This window comes from Lissotriton helveticus, chromosome 5_2, assembly GCF_964261635.1.
Source record: "Lissotriton helveticus chromosome 5_2, aLisHel1.1, whole genome shotgun sequence".
NCBI lineage: Eukaryota > Metazoa > Chordata > Amphibia > Caudata > Salamandridae > Lissotriton > Lissotriton helveticus.
Window position 1 is genome coordinate 8,723,863 of NC_136066.1, and position 19,139 is coordinate 8,743,001.

Sequence of the window (19,139 nt, forward strand, 5' to 3'; positions counted from 1 at the left end):
ACGGCTGGTGCAGGGCGTCACCTGTGCCTATGCCGCACTCTGACGTAGGAACCGTGCTCTGTCTCTGTTGGGTTGGGTAGGGGTATCTCCCCATCTTGCCTCTCAGGAAAAGGGTTTCTGAAGTCCTGATGTCTGAGGTGAGTGACCTTGTCTCCCCTCTGTTGGGGCAGGAAGGTCAGGTTCCTTCAGTCGTGTCTTCTTTCAGTGCTCAACCAGGGCAGTGAGTTGAGGGCAGACTCTGAGTCTGGATACAGTGAGTCAATCTCCCTCAGTCTGCATTAGAATTAGGCCTCCCAGTTTTATGGTATTTGTTTTTTTATAACATTTCCATCTGTATCTATCCATATTTATTTTGTGTTTTCAGAATAAATAGATTCAAAAAATGGTATATTTCAACATTTATCTAACTCTTAGACGTGCACTCACACTTGGATTCCTGATGTGTTTTGACAAATTAAGTGCCACATATAAAAAACACTCCTACAGGTACATATTAGCATAATACTACAAATAGATGCTTGTATTTAAGGAAGTAACATTCTGTTTTATAACTCCATATGCTGTCTATCTGCTCTGTCTTTGCCTGGAGATCTCTCAGAAGAAGCACATTTCAGTATTTTTCTTCTTTTAAAAATATAGACAGGAAACACATTGTTTCCCGTGTATAATATTCTGTAAAAATCAGTAAAAACAGAAAACTGTGAGCCTTAACTATAATGCATCAGTGTCTGCCTCTTCGAATGGTTTTGCAGTCTTGACGGTGAGATGCTGGTTCAGGGGTCAAAGATCAAATCGAGATCAAATAACCTTTATTCGGATATTGCATTATCCATAAAAGTACACACATAATTACGTACATGGTCAAAATAAAATCATATTAAAATACGGTAACAATACTGCATTTTCCTTGATAAAAACAGTGACAGAAAAAGTGCAAGGTATCATTAATGTCCGAGTCCACAAATTCATGTCTATTTCTATGGCTTTATCAAATAAAATGTACATGTACAGGAATCACCATTAAACTAGCAGCAATATATACATAGAACATATGTTTAGCAGCATTATTTTAGGCACAAATTTTATAAAGTGCATAAAGCATAAGTCCTAGTTAATAGGCCATCTAGGTAAAGTGCAGGATGCAATGTCAGCCAAAGATCAAAAGTGGGCCGTTATCTATACCTCCGTATTTACAAATGGAAATGCGGGGAAAAAAGTGCAACTGTGCCAAGTGCTAATATATAAAATCTCTAAAAACGTGTTAGCCAGATATGCGTTAATTGTCAGGTTAATGTGATTCACATATTTACAAATAGCAGCATGGGTTAAAGTGCAACTGTGCAAAGTGCAAAGAGGCCTCCTCCCGGTCTGTAAGGATCACATTAGTCCATGTAAATAGGTATTAATTCATAGAAGTACGAGATCGAATGGCCATTTTTTTAAAAGTACACACACGGTATATTAATCCATCATCTTTAAGCTGCAAAACAGACTTAAATGCCACATTAAAATCCTTTATGCCTTTAGCTCTAAAGAATGGTGTCAGGAGGGACTTGCTGTATTTTTGATAATAGGAGCAAAAGAACAAAATGTGCATTAGTGTCTGTTTTCCTGGGATCTGACATGGGCAAACCGGATTCTCGATGTTGGGGTGGTAGCCCGTGGGGAAACACAATAGGTACGTTATGGATCCTGCTCTAAAGCGAAACAGAAGACTGCGCTCCCAGCATGTAATCTCTTTAAGGAGGTAACCGGCTGGTGTAAGCGAAGTAGATTCAATATCGCCTTCTATTTAAATATAACGTTTTACAGATGATTTGGCTAGTTCTACATTGTGTCTGATCTCCCCGTAGTGCCTATAGAGGATTATATTCCCGTTAATCCCCTCTAGTCCATTTGGACTATCAAACATATGTTCAAGATTGACTGCTGCCAGGCTCGCCTGAACTTGAGCCAGCCATGGGATTTTAATACCCTGATCGCATTTTAGGCAGTCAGCCAGGATTTCTCTTGTCAATGAGGCTTCAGGGTTTTTCCAAACCTTAATCCAGAACAACACAGGACGTGCCTTAATGTAGTCCTCCAGATTCAGTTCAGTGTGGCTTATGAAAGTGGATGATGAAATTGGTAGACCCAAAAGACTTGTGCAGAATCTGTTCTCCTCAGCCTGGTTCAGGGGTCAAAGGTTGGGGCTGCCCTAGGTCAGCACTCCCTGGGTTGCAGGGTCCCTCTCATAGGTTCCTCAGTTCCTGTGTTGTGTCACCAGCACCAGTGTTTCAATGCCTGGATCTAGGAGGGGTTTGTGAGTGTTGTTTATCTCTGACCCTTCCTCTACCCTCTGCAGCTACCTGGGACGGAAGCAGGTGACGACAGAGCCAGAGACCCCAGTGGAGGACGTGCGTCACCTGGTCGTCGCAGACTACTCCTATTGGACGTTAGCCTACGTCATCTCACAGCAGGGAGCCCAGAAGCTGCTCAACGCAGAGCCTCTGTCCAAGATGCTGCCGGTGGACGAGTTTCTGCCCATCATGTATGACAAGCACCCAAAGTGAGTACTGGCCGCGGTGCCGGGCGCTGGGGCTCTGCCCATCATATGTGACAATCAACCAAAGTGAGTACCGGCCGGGGAGCGGGGGAACGGGGCTCTGCCCATCATGGGTGACAAGCACCCAAAGTGAGTACTGGCCGGGGAGCGGGGCGCCGGGGCTCTGCCCATCATGGGTGACAAGCACCCAAAGTGAGTACTGGCCGGGGAGCGGGCACTGGGGCTCTGCCCATCATGTGTGACAAGCACCCAAAGTGAGTACTGGCCGGGGAGCGGGGCGCCGGGGCTCTGCCCATCATGGGTGACAAGCACCCAAAGTGAGTACTGGCCGGGGAGCGGGCGCAGGGGCTCTGCCCATCATGGGTGACAGGCACCCAAAGTGAGTACTGGCTGCGGAGCGGGGCGCCGGGGCTCTGCCCATCATGAATGACTGTCACCCAAAGTGAGTACTGGCCGGGGAGCGGGGCGCCGGGGCTCTGCCCATCATGAATGACTGTCACCCAAAGTGAGTACTGGCCGGGGGGCGGGGCGCCGGGGCTCTGCCCATCATGGGCGACAAGCACCCAAAGTGAGTACTGGCCGGGGAGCGGGGCGCTGGGGCTTTGCCCATCATGGGTGACAAGCACCCAAAGTGAGTACTGGCCGGGAAGCGGGGCGCCGGGGCTCTGCCCATCATGGGTGACAAGCACCCAAAGTGAGTACTGGCCGGGGAGCGGGGCGCCGGGGCACTGCCCATCATGGGTGACAAGCACCCAAAGTGAGTACTGGCCGGGGAGCGGGGCGCCGGGGCTCTGCCCATCATGGGTGACAAGCACCCAAAGTGAGTACTGGCCGGGGAGCAGGGCGCAGGGGCTCTGCCCATCATGGGTGACAAGCACCAAGTGGCTAAAATCTTTCCTAGACGGACGCTCCTTCCAAGTCTGGGAGAATGACAGCCACTCCCCCGCAATCCCCCTCCGTTGTGGAGTACCGCAGGGCTCATCCCTTAGCCCTACGTTATTTAACGTGTACATGTTCCCGCTGGAGAAACTGGTCAACCCGTTCGGCGTCTCGATTATCAACTACGCCGACGACACCCAGCTGGTGGTAACCCTCTCACACCCGCACAAATCCCCACCCGACCTTCACAGCTGTCTCTCGGAAATTCATAACTGGATGAACTCCTCGGCACTGAAACTGAACGGGTCCAAGACCGAGATCCTGCTGCTCGGACATAAAGAGCCCTCCCTGCCGCCTGACATCTGGCCCGTCTGTCTAGGTGACCCCCCTACACCGAAGGAGGAGGTCAAGAGCCTGGGCGTATGGCTCGAAAAGGACCTGAGCTTCAGATCACAGGCCAAAAAAACGGCAGGAATCTGCTTCGGACTCCTCAGGGCCTGCAGAAAGGTCTTCCCCCTGCTTCCCGCTACCTCCAAGAAACTTCTGATTCAGGGCCTCATTATGGCGAGGCTGGACTACTGCAACGCAATCTACCTGGGTGCCCCCGAAGCCACCCTCAATACCCTGCAGAAAGTCCAAAACGCCGCGGCCCGCCTACTTACCGACACCCCCGCCAGATCCTCGGCAAAGCCAGCCTTGAAGCTCCTGCATTGGCTCCCAGTCAGAGAAAGGGTGGCTTTCAAGGCCCTCTGTCTGGCCCATAAGACCCTCCATGACAAAGGCCCACCCATCCTGAAGGATTTCATCATCCCTTACAATGCGAGTAGGGTCCTCCGCTCAGGCGGAGAGAACTTCATCACTGTTCCCAGAGTCAAAAAGGCCCGGTCCGGAGGACGCCGCTTCTCGGTCCACACGGGCAAACACTGGAACAACCTTCCTCGGAGACTGAGAACTGAACCTAATCTTCTCCAATTCAGGAAGGCCTTGAAAACCTTTCTCTTTCCTTAAATTCCCCCCCCCCCTTCGATTCTGACCTCTCCTGAGTTCTGGTTCTAGCGCTGGGATGCTCTAGGGTTACTACGCGCTCTATAAAACCTTAAAATAAATAAATAATAAATAAGCACCCAAAGTGAGTACTGGCCGGGGAGCGGGGCGCAGGGGCTCTGCCCATCATGAATGACAAGCACCCAAAGTGAGTACTGGCCGGGGAGCGGGGCGCCGGGGCTCTCCCCATCATGGGTGACAAGCACCCAAAGTGAGTACTGGCCGGGGAGCGGGGCGCAGGGGCTCTGCCCATCATGGGTGACAAGCACCCAAAGTGAGTACTGGCCGGGGAGCGGGGCGCAGGGGCTCTGCCCATCATGGGTGACAAGCACCCAAAGTGAGTACTGGCCGGGGAGCGGGGCGCAGGGGCTCTGCCCATCATGGGTGACAAGCACCCAAAGTGAGTACTGGCCGGGGAGCGGGGCGCCGGGGCTCTGCCCATCATGGGTGACAAGCACCCAAAGTGAGTACTGGCCGGGGAGCGGGGCACCGGGGCTCTGCCCATCATGGGTGACAAGCACCCAAAGTGAGTACTGGCCGGGGAGCGGGGCGCCGGGGCTCTGCCCATCATGGATGACAAGCACCCAAAGTGAGTACTGGCCGGGGAGCGGGGCGCCGGGGCTCTGCCCATCATGGGTGACAAGCATCCAAAGTGAGTACTGGCCGGGGAGCGGGGCGCCGGGGCTCTGCCCATCATGGGTGACAAGCACCCAAAGTGAGTACTGGCCGGGGAGCGGGGCGCCGGGGCTCTGCCCATCATGGGTGACAAGCATCCAAAGTGAGTACTGGCCGGGGAGCGGGGCGCCGGGGCTCTGCCCATCATGGGTGACAAGCACCCAAAGTGAGTACTGGCCGGGGAGCGGGGCGCCGGGGCTCTGCCCATCATGGGTGACAAGCATCCAAAGTGAGTACTGGCCGGGGAGCGGGGCGCAGGGGCTCTGCCCATCATGGGTGACAAGCACCCAAAGTGAGTACTGGCCGGGGAGCGGGGCGCCGGGGCTCTGCCCATCATGGGTGACAAGCACCCAAAGTGAGTACTGGCCGGGGAGCGGGGCGCCGGGGCTCTGCCCATCATGGGTGACAAGCATCCAAAGTGAGTACTGGCCGGGGAGCGGGGCGCAGGGGCTCTGCCCATCATGGGTGACAAGCACCAAAAGTGAGTACTGGCCGGGGAGCGGGGCGCCGGGGCTCTGCCCATCATGTATGACAAGCACCCAAAGTGAGTACTGGCCGGGGAGCGGGGGAACGGGGCTCTGCTCCGCAGCAGGTCTGTCTTCCCCAAGAATCAAAGTATCCCGGATGTCTTGGCAGTGTGGCAGCTCAGCTCTGCCCTGTCACTTTATTTGTTGTTGTTAAACTTCTCGCCAGTGTTCAATCTTGTGTAGAGGTCTTGGCCAGAGGCAGTTTTTTGTCTGTTCAGACACCCAGTCACTACTTCGGGCCCTTTAAATTCCATATCGGAATTACACGTCACGCAGGAGGCACCTCTGTGCCCCTCCCTCCGCGAATAGATTGATTCAGGGTGGAATCTATTGGGGGATAAATGCCCGGTTAATACCAGAACAAGCAGGTTTGGTGCAAAATCCACCTGCTGTGCCCTATGTTCAGGCTGTGCTCCAGATCTGTGCTGATTGGTGCACACTGTGAATACGGGTCTCTGCCGTGTGACGTTTCTTGGGGGTGATGCATAGTGCACCCCCCTCCTGGCCGGCCCGGACCCGGCTCTGGTCCGGTCCACACGATCACCAGATTCTTTCAAAGAGGTGAGATGAGGGGGGACACAGCATATCTCCTCTGAGTGCGAGTTCTGGACAGTCATCCTTGAGGAAACGTGCTTATATTAACGCTGACTACTACTAGAAGTCTATATATGCACCTAAAATGCTTGGGTCTAGGTAAATTAAATAAAAAGCCCCTAAAGGCACAATTAAACGAACACAGCAGACTTGTAATGCATGTTCTGTGTACCCAATTAAAAGCCATTGAAGTGCGCCAATGAGTCGCTGCGCGAACCGTACACTGTCTCCCAAGCCTTCAACGCTTCACTGTAGGCACTTAAAGCAGGGCATGACGTTCAGCAGCGCCCTGTGCCTCTGAGCCCTCAGGTTTCAAGTGCAGGGCATAGCTTCTACCATAACACTCGTAGCTGGCCGGCATCTCCGAACCCACTGCGCTGCCCCTGGGTACGGGGCATGACCAACTCCTGAGCTCAATCCTTGGGCCCCCTAACGGGCTGCACAGGACGTTCTATGGCCTTGTGCAGTGGGCACAGGCTTAGGGTGTGGCCACTTAGGACATGGCCTTAAGCCCGGTCTCCATGCCCTGATCCCATTGAATACAGCCTTTGGTCATGCATAGCGGCCATTAGATGAGGACATGTCCACCCACATCACTCCGCACCAGTCCCTTTCGTCTCAGTGGCTCGTTGGTCTCCCCCAGCTGTTGTTGGGCAGATGAGGCCCCAAAAAACAAGAGCTCCTTCGCCGTCAATTTTGTGGCAGGCATGATAGAAAGACTGCTGTGGTGACAGCTTGACAGTGACCGTGTGCATATATGTTTCTCTAACATCCCTAATGCTAGTGGAACATGGGATCATCTGTCCTGTCATCAATCTTCTGCCAGAGAGGGAATGCTGGGACAGCTGACAGCGGCTCCTTCTTACATTCCCTAGGATCAGCTGACAGCTGTCCCGTTGTCATTCTTCTGCCAGAGAGGGAATGCTGGGACAGCTGACAGCTGCTCCTTCTTACATTCCTCTGGATCAGCTGACAGCTGTCCCAGAGTTGCACTTCTGCCAGTGAGGGAATGCTGGGACAGCTGACACTGTCTCCTTCTTACATTCCTCAGGATCAGCTGACAGCTGCCCCGTTGTCGTTCTTCTGCCAGAGAAGGAATGCTGGCACAGCTGACAGCGGCTCCTTCTTACATTCCTCCGGATCAGCTGACAGCTGTCCCGTTGTCATTCTTCTGCCAGAGAGGGAATGCTGGGACAGCTGACAGCTGCTCCTTCTTACATTCCTCTGGATCAGCTGACAGCTGTCCCAGAGTTGCTCTTCTGCCAGTGAGGGAATGCTGGGACAGCTGACACTGTCTCCTTCTTACATTCCTCAGGATCAGCTGACAGCTGCCCCGTTGTCGTTCTTCTGCCAGAGAAGGAATGCTGGGACAGCTGACAGCGGTTCCTTCTTACATTCCTCATGATCAGGTGACAGCTGTCCCGTCGTCATTCTTCTGCCAGAGAGGGAATGCTGGGACAGCTGACAGCGGCTCCTTCTTACATTCCTCCGGATCAGCTGACAGCTGTCCCGTTGTCATTCTTCTGCCAGAGAGGGAATGCTGGGACAGCTGACAGCTGCTCCTTCTTACATTCCTCTGGATCAGCTGACAGCTGTCCCAGAGTTGCTCTTCTGCCAGTGAGGGAATACTGGGACAGCTGACACTGTCTCCTTCTTACATTCCTCAGGATCAGCTGACAGCTGCCCCGTTGTCGTTCTTCTGCCAGAGAAGGAATGCTGGGACAGCTGACAGCGGTTCCTTCTTACATTCCTCATGATCAGGTGACAGCTGTCCCGTCGTCATTCTTCTGCCAGAGAGGGAATGCTGGGACAGCTGACAGCGGCTCCTCCTTACATTCCTCCGGATCAGCTGACAGCTGTCCCAGAGTTGCTCTTCTGCCAGTGAGGGAATGCTGGGACAGCTGACACTGTCTCCTTCTTACATTCCTCAGGATCAGCTGACAGCTGCCCCGTTGTCATTCTTCTGCCAGAGAAGGAATGCTGGGACAGCTGACAGCGGTTCCTTCTTACATTCCTCATGATCAGGTGACAGCTGTCCCAGAGTTGCTCTTCTGCCAGTGAGGGAATGCTGGGACAGCTGACACTGTCTCCTTCTTACATTCCTCAGGATCAGCTGACAGCTGCCCCGTTGTCGTTCTTCTGCCAGAGAGGGAATGCTAGGACAGCTGACAGCGTCTCCTTCTTACATTCCTCATGATCAGGTGACAGCTGTCCCGTCGTCATTCTTCTGCCACAGAGGGAATGCTGGGACAGCTGACAGCGGCTCCTTCTTACATTCCTCCGGATCAGCTGACAGCTGTCCCGTTGTCATTCTTCTGCCAGAGAGGGAATGCTGGGACAGCTGACAGCTGCTCCTTCTTACATTCCTCTGGATCAGCTGACAGCTGTCCCAGAGTTGCTCTTCTGCCAGTGAGGGAATACTGGGACAGCTGACACTGTCTCCTTCTTACATTCCTCAGGATCAGCTGACAGCTGCCCCGTTGTCGTTCTTCTGCCAGAGAAGGAATGCTGGGACAGCTGACAGCGGTTCCTTCTTACATTCCTCATGATCAGGTGACAGCTGTCCCGTCGTCATTCTTCTGCCAGAGAGGGAATGCTGGGACAGCTGACAGCGGCTCCTTTTTACATTCCTCCGGATCAGCTGACAGCTGTCCCAGAGTTGCTCTTCTGCCAGTGAGGGAATGCTGGGACAGCTGACACTGTCTCCTTCTTACATTCCTCAGGATCAGCTGACAGCTGCCCCGTTGTCGTTCTTCTGCCAGAGAAGGAATGCTGGGACAGCTGACAGCGGTTCCTTCTTACATTCCTCATGATCAGGTGACAGCTGTCCCGTCGTCATTCTTCTGCCAGAGAGGGAATGCTGAGACAGCTGACAGCGGCTCCTTCTTACATTCCTCCGGATCAGCTGCCAGAAGTTCCGGCATTGTTCTTTTGCCAGAGAGGGAATGCTGGGACAGCTGACAGTGGCTCCTTCTTACATTCCTCCAGATCAGCTGACAGTTGACAGCGTCTTACATTCCTCATGATCAGGTGACAGCTGTCCCGTTGCCGTTCTTTTGCCAGAGAGGGAATGCTGGGACAGCTGACAGCGGCTCCTTCTTACATTCCTCCGGATCAGCTGACAGCTGTCCCGTTGTCGTTATTCTGCCAGAGAGGGAATGCTGGGACAGCTGACAGCGGCTCCTTCTAACATTCCTCATGATCAGGTGACAGCTGTCCCGTTGTCATTCTTCTGCCAGAGAGGGAATGCTGGGACAGCTGACAGCGGCTCCTTTTTACATTCCTCTGGATCAGCTGACAGCTGTCCCGGAGTTGTTCTTCTGCCAGAGAGGGAATGCTGGGACAGCTGACAGCGCGGCTCCTCCTTACATTCCTCCGGATCAGCTGACAGCTGTCCCGGAGTCACTCTTCTGCCAGTGAGGGAATGCTGGGACAGCTGACAGTGGCACCTTCTTACATTCCTCCAGATTAGCTGACAGCGGTCCCGTTGTCGTTCTTCTGCCAGAGAGGGAATGCTGGGACAGCTGACAGCGGCTCCTTCTTACATTCTTCCGGATCAGCTGACAGAAGTTCAAGAGTTGTTCTTCTGTCAGAGAGGGAATACTGGGTCAGCTGACAGTGGTTCCTTCTTACATTCCTCATGATCAGGTGACAGCTGTCCCGTCGTCATTCTTTTGCCAGAGAGGGAATGCTAGGACAGCTGACAGCGGCTCCTCCTTACATTCCTCCGGATCAGCTGACAGCTGTCCCGTTGTCGTTCTTCTGCCAGAGAGGGAATGCTGAGACAGCTGACAGCGGCTCTTTCTTACATTCCTCCGGATCAGCTGACAGCTGTCCCGTTGTCGTTCTTCTGCCAGAGAGGGAATGCTGGGCCAGCTGACAGCGGCTCCTTCTTACATTCCTCCAGATCAGCTGACAGTTGACAGCGTCTTACACTCCTCATGATCAGGTGACAGCTGTCCCGTTGCCGTTCTTTTGCCAGAGAGGGAATGCTGGGACAGCTGACAGTGGCTCCTTCTTAAATTCCTCCAGATCAGCTGACAGTTGCCCTGTTGTCGTTCTTCTGCCAGAGAGGGAATGCTGGGACAGCTGACAGCGGCTCCTTCTTACATTCCTCCAGATTAGCTGACAGCTGTCCCGTTGTTGTTCTTCTACCAGAGAGGGAATGCTGGGACAGCTGACAGTGGCACCTTCTTACATTCCTCTGGATCAGCTGACAGCTGTCCCGTTGTAGTTCTTCTACCAGAGAGGGAATGCTGGGACAGCTGACAGTGGCACCTTCTTACATTCTTCAAGATCAGCTGACAGAAGTTCAAGCGTTGTTCTTCTGCCAGAGAGGGAATGCTGGGACAGCTGACAGCGGGTCCTCCTTACATTCCTCCGTATCAGCTGACAGCTGTCCCATCATTGTTCTTCTGCCTGAGAAGGAATGCTGGGACAGCTGACAGCGGCTCCTTCTTACATTCTTCAAGATCAGCTGACAGAAGTTCAAGCGTTGTTCTTCTGCCAGAGAGGGAATGCTGGGACAGCTGACAGCGGGTCCTCCTTACATTCCTCCGTATCAGCTGACAGCTGTCCCATCATTGTTCTTCTGCCAGAGAGGGAATGCTGGGACAGCTGACAGCGGTTCCTTCTTACATTCCTCATGATCAGGTGACAGCTGTCCCGTCGTCATTCTTCTGCCAGAGAGGGAATGCTGGGCCAGCTGACAGCTGCTCCTTCTTACATTCCTCTGGATCAGCTGACAGCTGTCCCGTTGTTGTTCTTCTGCCAGAGAGGGAATGCTGGGACAGCTGACAGCGGCTCCTTCTTACATTCCCCCAGATTAGCTGACAGCTGTCCCGTTGTTGTTCTTCTGCCAGAGAGGGAATGCTGGGACAGCTGACAGCGGCTCCTCCTTACATTCCTCCGGATCAGCTGACAGCTGTCCCGGAGTTACTCTTCTGCCAGTGAGGGAATGCTGGGACAGCTGACAGTGGCACCTTCTTACATTCCCCCAGATTAGCTGACAGCTGTCCCGTTGTTGTTCTTCTGCCAGAGAGGAAATGCTGGGACAGCTGACAGCGGCTCCTCCTTACATTCCTCCGGATCAGCTGACAGCTGTCCCGGAGTTACTCTTCTGCCAGAGAGGGAATGCTGGGACAGCTGACAGTGGCACCTTCTTACATTCCCCCAGATTAGCTGACAGCTGTCCCGTTGTTGTTCTTCTGCCAGAGAGGGAATGCTGGGACAGCTGACAGCGGCTCCTCCTTACATTCCTCCGGATCAGCTGACAGCTGTCCCGGAGTTACTCTTCTGCCAGTGAGGGAATGCTGGGACAGCTGACAGTGGCACCTTCTTACATTCCTCCAGATTAGCTGACAGAAGTTCAAGTGTTGTTCTTCTGCCAGAGAGGGAATGCTGGGACAGCTGACAGCGGGTCCTCCTTACATTCCTCCGTATCAGCTGACAGCTGTCCCATCATTGTTCTTCTGCCTGAGAGGGAATACTGGGTCAGCTGACAGTGGCACCTTCTTACATTCCTCATGATCAGGTGACAGCTGTCCCGTCGTCATTCTTTTGCCAGAGAGGGAATGCTGGGACAGCTGACAGCGGCTCCTTCTTACATTCCTCCGGATCAGCTGACAGAAGTTCAAGCGTTGTTCTTCTGCCAGAGAGGGAATGCTAGGACAGCTGACAGTGGCTCCTTTTTACATTCCTCTGGATCAGCTGACAGCTGTCCCGGAGTTGTTCTTCTGCCAGAGAGGTAATGCTGGGACAGCTGACAGCGCGGCTCCTCCTTACATTCCTCCGGATCAGCTGACAGCTGTCCCGGAGTAACTCTTCTGCCAGTGAGGGAATGATTGGACAGCTGACAGTGGCACCTTCTTACATTCCCCCCGATTAGCTGACAGCTGTCCCGTTGTTGTTCTTCTACCAGAGAGGGAATGCTGGGACAGCTGACAGTGGCACCTTCTTACATTCCCCCAGATTAGCTGACAGCTGTCCCGTTGTTGTTCTTCTACCAGAGAGGGAATGCTGGGACAGCTGACAGTGGCACCTTCTTACATTCCTCTGGATCAGCTGACAGCTGTCCCGTTGTCGTTCTTTTGCCAGAGAGGGAATGCTGGGACAGCTGACAGTGGCACCTTCTTACATTCCCCCAGATTAGCTGACAGCTGGCCCGTTGTCGTTCTTCTGCCAGAGAGGGAATGCTGGGACAGCTGACAGTGGCACCTTCTTACATTCCTCTGGATCAGCTGACAGCTGTCCCGTTGTCGTTCTTCTGCCAGAGAGGGAATGCTGGGACAGCTGACAGCGGCTTCTTGGTACATTCCTCCGGATCAGCTGACAGCTGTCCCGGAGTCGCTCCTATGCCAGAGAGGGAATGCTGGGACAGCTGACAGCGGCTTCTTGGTACATTCCTCCGGATCAGCTGACAGCTGTCCCGGAGTTTTTCTGGTGCCAGAGAGGGAATGCTGAGACAGCTGACAGCGGCTCCTTCTTACATTCCTCCGGATCAGCTGACAGAAGTTCAAGCGTTGTTCTTCTGCCAGAGAGGGAATACTGGGTCAGCTCACAGCGGTTCCTTCTTACATTCCTCCGGATGAGCTGACAGCTGTCCCAGAGTTGCTCTTCTGCCAAAGAAGGAATGTTTGGACAGCTGACAGTGGCACCTTCTTACATTCCCTAGAATTAGCTGTCTCTGTTTTGCTTTTCTGCCAGAGAGGGTAAGCGAACCCCAGAGACAGTAAGCTGACCTTAAAGGGCTGAGGGCCCGAGAGGGAATCCTAAGGTGATGTAAGATGACCCCATATGGATGAGGATCCACTGACCCCCATGGAAGTGTAAGCCAAACCCTAGAGAGTTGAGGCCCAGAGAGGGACCCTCAAAGTGGGTAAGGTAATCCTAGTCAGATGAGGAGCGGTAAGGGACTCCAGGGTGGTCTAATCCAACCCCAGAGGAATAAGGAATCAAGAGGGGACCCCAAAGTGTGGGGGAAGCTGGCCTCAAAGGGATAAGGACCTTGGAGAGACAGAGTGGGGTAAGGTATCCTCGGGTGGATGAGGACTCAAAAGGACCCCAGGGAGATGCAAACCAACCCCAGAAAGATAAGGACCCAAGAAGGACCCCCAAGGCAGTGTAAGCCAACCCCAGAGGGTTGAGGAGCAACGAGGGACCCCTAATTTGAGGTGAAGCAACCACAGACAGATGAGGACCAGAGTGGGAGCCCAGGGAGGAGTAAGCCAACCCCAGAAATATGAGGCGCCACGGAGGACTCCCTAGGCAGTTTAAGCCAACCCCGGAGTAGAGGACCAGCGAGGGACCCCCAAAGTGGGGCAAAGCAACCCTAGACAGATGAAGACTGGAGTGGGAGCCCAGGGAGATGTAAGTCAAACCCAGAAAGATAAGGACCCAAGAAGGACTCCCAAGGCAGTGTAAGCTTATCCCAGAGGGTTGAGGACTGGAGAGGGACTCCCAAAGTGAGGTGAAGCAACCACAGACCGATGAGGATCCAAGAGGGACTCCAGGGCAGTCTAAGCTAACGCCAGAGGAATAAGAACTCAAGAGGGGACCCCAAAGCATGGGAGAAGCCGGCCTCAGAGGGATGAGTATCCAAGTGGGTTCCCCAAGATGGTGTAAGGTGACCCCAGAGGGATAAGTATCAGGGGGGGGACCTCAAAGCTGAGTATGCTAACCTCGGGTGGATGAAGGCTCAATAAGACCCCAGGGAAGTGTCAACCAACCCCAGAAAGATAAGTACACAACGAGGACCCCCAAGGCTGTGTAAGGCACCCACAGAACGATGGGAATCACGAAGGTGTGGTAAGCTAAGTGAATGTATAGATTCTGACATTGGAAAACTAACATCTTTGAAAACACATTATTTCTTTCAAGTTACTGTCCTAATTATGAGACTTTAATGATAGAATTTGTGTATCTACCCAGTACTCTGCTAATTATGAGATTTTATTGATAGAATTCATTCTTAAATTGACTCAAGATGTTATTCTCATGAGGCTTCCAGGAAAATCTGCAAATGTGAATAATTGTGATGTAAGTTGTGCCCTTCTGCTGCTCTCTGTGAACTGAGGCCTAATTTTCACTTTGTATCAGTAACCGTGTTACTCTTTGAATTTTAGTGAAGAGTACAAGGAGCAGTTTCTGAACCGTGACCTGAAGGTGTTCTCTGCGGACCCGCTGCTGGTGTACCCCACTCACTATGCGGACGAACCTGCCTGGCTCAGTGACACTGAGACATCCACTCTATGGGACAATGATGACGTGGCCACGCACTGGAGTGGCTCGCAAAAAACCCTAAAGGATTCTCGGTTAGACCCACACCAAGGACTGCGTCCGGCCTCTCACGATGAGCTCTGACGGTGGTATCCTTAGTCTGATGACTGGTGCAAGCACGTGACGGCTACTGCGGCTGGTTGACCTCCAGGTGCAGCAATTGACACTACCAGCCTCTGTCTGAAATACAGACAGCAGAACTGTTACTCGAGGTCTCCCTCTGAATCCCTGGGAGCAACAACTGGTCTCATCTCCCAGGACAAGAATTGACACCCAGGGCTCTCATCTGACCTTCACACACAGACTTCACCTGACCCCCAGAGAAAACACCTGGTACCAAGGTGTGACGCCAGCATCCAGAACTGACCTTCATTCATCTGACCCCCAAAGAAAACACCTGGTACCAAGGTCTGACCCCCAGCATCCAGAACTGACCTTCATTCATCTGACCCCCAAAGAAAACACCTGGTACCAAGGTCTGACCTCCAGCATCCAGAACTGACACTCCTTCATCTGACCCCCAAAGAAAACACCTGGAACCAAGGTCTGACCTCCAGCATCCAGAACTGGCATTCCTTTATCTGACCCCCAAAGAAAACACCTGGTACCAAGGTCTGACCCCCAGCATCCAGAACTGACACTCCTTCATCTGACCCCCAAAGAAAACACCTGGAACCAAGGTCTGACCCCCAGCATCCAGAACTGACACTCCTTCATCTGACCCCCAAAGAAAACACCTGGTACCAAGGTCTGACCCCCAGCATCCAGAACTGACACTCCTTCATCTGACCCCCAAAGAAAACACCTGGTACCAAGGTCTGACCCCCAGCATCCAGAACTGACACTCCTTCATCTGACCCCCAAAGAAAACACCTGGTACCAAGGTCTGACCCCCAGCATCCAGAACTGACACTCCTTCATCTGACCCCCAAAGAAAACACCTGGTACCAAGGTCTGACCCCCAGCATCCAGAACTGACACTCCTTCATCTGACCCCCAAAGAAAACACCTGGTACCAAGGTCTGATCCAGGATCCAGAACTGACATTCCTTTATCTGACCCCCAAAGAAAACACCTGGTACCAAGGTCTGACCCCCAGCATCCAGAACTGACACTCCTTCATCTGACCCCCAAAGAAAACACCTGGTACCAAGGTCTGACCCCCAGCATCCAGAACTGGCATTCCTTTATCTGACCCCCAAAGAAAACACCTGGTACCAAGGTCTGACCCCCAGCATCCAGAACTGACACTCCTTCATCTGACCCCCAAAGAAAACACCTGGTACCAAGGTCTGACCCCCAGCATCCAGAACTGACACTCCTTCATCTGACCCCCAAAGAAAACACCTGGTACCAAGGTCTGACCCCCAGCATCCAGAACTGACACTCCTTCATCTGACCCCCAAAGAAAACACCTGGTACCAAGGTCTGACCCCCAGCATCCAGAACTGGCATTCCTTTATCTGACCCCCAAAGAAAACACCTGGTACCAAGGTCTGAACCCCATTATCCAGAACTGGCATTCCTTTATCTGACCCCCAGAGAAAACACCTGGTACCAAGGTCTGACCCCCAGCATCCAGAACTGACACTCCTTCATCTGACCCCCAAAGAAAACACCTGGTACCAAGGTCTGACCCCCATTATCCAGAACTGACACTCCTTCATCTGACCCCCAAAGAAAACACCTGGTACCAAGGTCTGACCCCCAGCATCCAGAACTGACACTCCTTCATCTGACCCCCAAAGAAAACACCTGGTACCAAGGTCTGACCCCCAGCATCCAGAACTGACATTCCTTTATCTGACCCCCAAAGAAAACACCTGGTACCAAGGTCTGACCCCCAGCATCCAGAACTGGCATTCCTTTATCTGACCCCCAAAGAAAACACCTGGTACCAAGGTCTGACCCCCAGCATCCAGAACTGACACTCCTTCATCTGACCCCCAAAGAAAACACCTGGTACCAAGGTCTGACCCCCAGCATCCAGAACTGACACTCCTTCATCTGACCCCCAAAGAAAACACCTGGTACCAAGGTCTGACCCCCAGCATCCAGAACTGGCATTCCTTTATCTGACCCCCAAAGAAAACACCTGGTACCAAGGTCTGACCCCCAGCATCCAGAACTGACACTCCTTCATCTGACCCCCAAAGAAAACACCTGGTACCAAGGTCTGACCTCCAGCATCCAGAACTGGCATTCCTTTATCTGACCCCCAAAGAAAACACCTGGTACCAAGGTCTGACGCCAGCATCCAGAACTGACCTTCATTCATCTGACCCCCAAAGAAAACACCTGGTACCAAGGTCTGACCCCCAGCATCCAGAACTGACACTCCTTCATCTGACCCCCAGAGAAAACACCTGGTACCAAGGTCTGACGCCAGCATCCAGAACTGACCTTCATTCATCTGACCCCCAAAGAAAACACCTGGTACCAAGGTCTGACCCCCAGAATCCAGAACTGACACTCCTTCATCTGACCCCCAAAGAAAACACCTGGTACCAAGGTCTGACCCCCAGCATCCAGAACTGACACTCCTTCATCTGACCGCCAAAGAAAACACCTGGTACCAAGGTCTGATCCAGGATCCAGAACTGACATTCCTTTATCTGACCCCCAAAGAAAACACCTGGTACCAAGGTGTGACCCCCAGAATCCAGAACTGGCATTCCTTTATCTGACCCCCAAAGAAAACACCTGGTACCAAGGTCTGACCCCCATTATCCAGAACTGGCATTCCTTTATCTGACCCCCAGAGAAAACACCTGGTACCAAGGTCTGACCCCCAGCATCCAGAACTGACACTCCTTCATCTGACCGCCAAAGAAAACACCTGGTACCAAGGTCTGACCCCCAGCATCCAGAACTGACACTCCTTCATCTGACCCCCAAAGAAAACACCTGGTACCAAGGTCTGACCCCCAGCATCCAGAACTGGCATTCCTTTATCTGACCCCCAAGGAAAACACCTGTCACCAAGGTCTGACCCCCAGCATCCAGAACTGGCATTCCTTTATCTGACCCCCAAGGAAAACACCTGGCACCAAGGTCTGACCCCCAGCATCCAGAACTGGCATTCCTTTATCTGACCCCCAAGGAAAACACCTGGCACCAAGGTCTGACCCCCAGCATCCAGAACTGGCATTCCTTTATCTGACCCCCAAGGAAAACACCTGGCACCAAGGTCTGACCCCCAGCATCCAGAACTGACATTCCTTCCTCTGACCTCCAGACAGATCTGGTACCAAGATCTACAGCATCCAGAACTGACACTCCTTCATCTGATCTCTAGCAAGACCTGGTACTGGGGACTAATCTGACCACCAACTGTCACTCCTTCATCTGATCTCCAGAGAAAGAACCTTGTACCCAATGACTCCAACTGGCCTTCAGGGACCAGATCGAACACTACTTCCCCGTCGCACCTCCATGAGGGGAGCTGTTACCATGTCATCTCTTGTCTGATGAACTTGTGTGGCTTCTTCTGGGCCTGGGTGGACACTGGTTCTTCAGCCACCAATATCTGAGCTGAGACTTTCGAACCTGTGGCTTCTTGGGGTTGTTTACAACCTTTTCCTGGAATGGACCAATCAGATACCTGGCAATGAATGGTTTTCCATGCTAAATGTCCCTTCATGGGATACGGTTTGGGCAGAACGCCATGGTTCTTTAGATGATGACAAAAATCAACAAAGATGTTTACAATAAAAATGAACTAACGAGGGATCCCATCTCCTCTCCTCTCCTGAGGGACTTGTCGGTATCAATGAAAGATGCTGCAGGTGACTCTGTGTCTAGGAGATGGACCTGCTGGTACCAATGATTCATGTGTAGTTTAGAAGCTGTGAGTGACCATGCGGGCGCGTGGAGCTGCTGGTACCAATGATTCATGTGCAGAGAAGCTGCGAGTGACCCTGTGTCTGGGCCTCCTGGTACCAACGCTTCAAGTGTAGAGAAGCTGTGAGTGACTGTGTCTGGTAGAAGGACCTGCAGGTGCATGAGAGGTGACTCTGTGTCTGGAAGAAGAACCCGTGGTACCAATGATTCATGTGCAGAGAAGCTGCGAGTGACCCTGTGTCTGTAAGATGGGCCTCCTGGTACCAACGCTTCAAGTGTAGAGAAGCGGTGAGTGACCGTAGGGAACATGGACCTGCTGGTATGAATGATTCATGTGTATAGAAGCGGTGAGGGAATATGGGGGGCCCTGTCCCTCACTCCCGGATTAAATCCAGTGATACAAGAAGCTGGGATGGGCCTGGCACTCACCTCAGGAGTGAATCCAGTGATGCAGGAAGCTGGGATGGGCCTGGCACTCACCTCAGGAGTGAATCCAGTGAGGGATGAAGCTGGGATGGGCCTGGCACTCACCTCAGGAGTGAACCCAGTAATGCATGAAGCTGGGGTGGGCCCTGGCACTCACCTCAGGAGTGAATCCAGTGATGGATGAAGCTGGGATGGGCCTGGCACTCACCTCAGGAGTGAATCCAGTGATGCAGGAAGCTGGGATGGGCCTGGCACTCACCTCAGGAGTGAATCTTGTGATGCAGGAAGCTGGGATGGGCCCAGCACTCACCTCAGGAGTGAATCCAGTG

At 52.8% G+C, this 19,139-nt stretch overlaps 1 protein-coding gene and 1 long non-coding RNA gene across 3 annotated transcripts in view; one reads left to right on the forward strand and one right to left on the reverse strand.

The window, feature by feature from the left end:
• LOC144761117 (putative inactive glycosyltransferase 25 family member 3) overlaps positions 1-16,014 on the forward strand; it is a 165,393-nt gene extending 149,379 nt beyond the window's left edge. The window contains exons 11-12 of the mRNA XM_078646574.1: positions 2,345-2,548; positions 14,388-16,014. Of these exons, the coding sequence (XP_078502700.1) occupies positions 2,345-2,548; positions 14,388-14,625 (442 nt within the window). The 3' untranslated portion in view covers positions 14,626-16,014. The remainder of the gene's footprint in view (positions 1-2,344; positions 2,549-14,387) is intronic.
• Positions 16,015-16,744: 730 nt separating this feature from the next.
• On the reverse strand, positions 16,745-17,495 carry LOC144761118 (uncharacterized). 2 transcript variants are annotated; one of them, XR_013595606.1, is made up of 3 exons: positions 17,111-17,495; positions 16,908-16,974; positions 16,745-16,839 (listed from the first exon to the last, which is right to left on the reverse strand). It is a non-coding gene; the product is annotated as an uncharacterized LOC144761118 (long non-coding RNA). The 2 variants fall into 2 exon arrangements; XR_013595605.1 differs by having other exon boundaries at positions 17,043-17,142.
• Between the last annotated feature and the right edge of the window lie 1,644 nt (positions 17,496-19,139).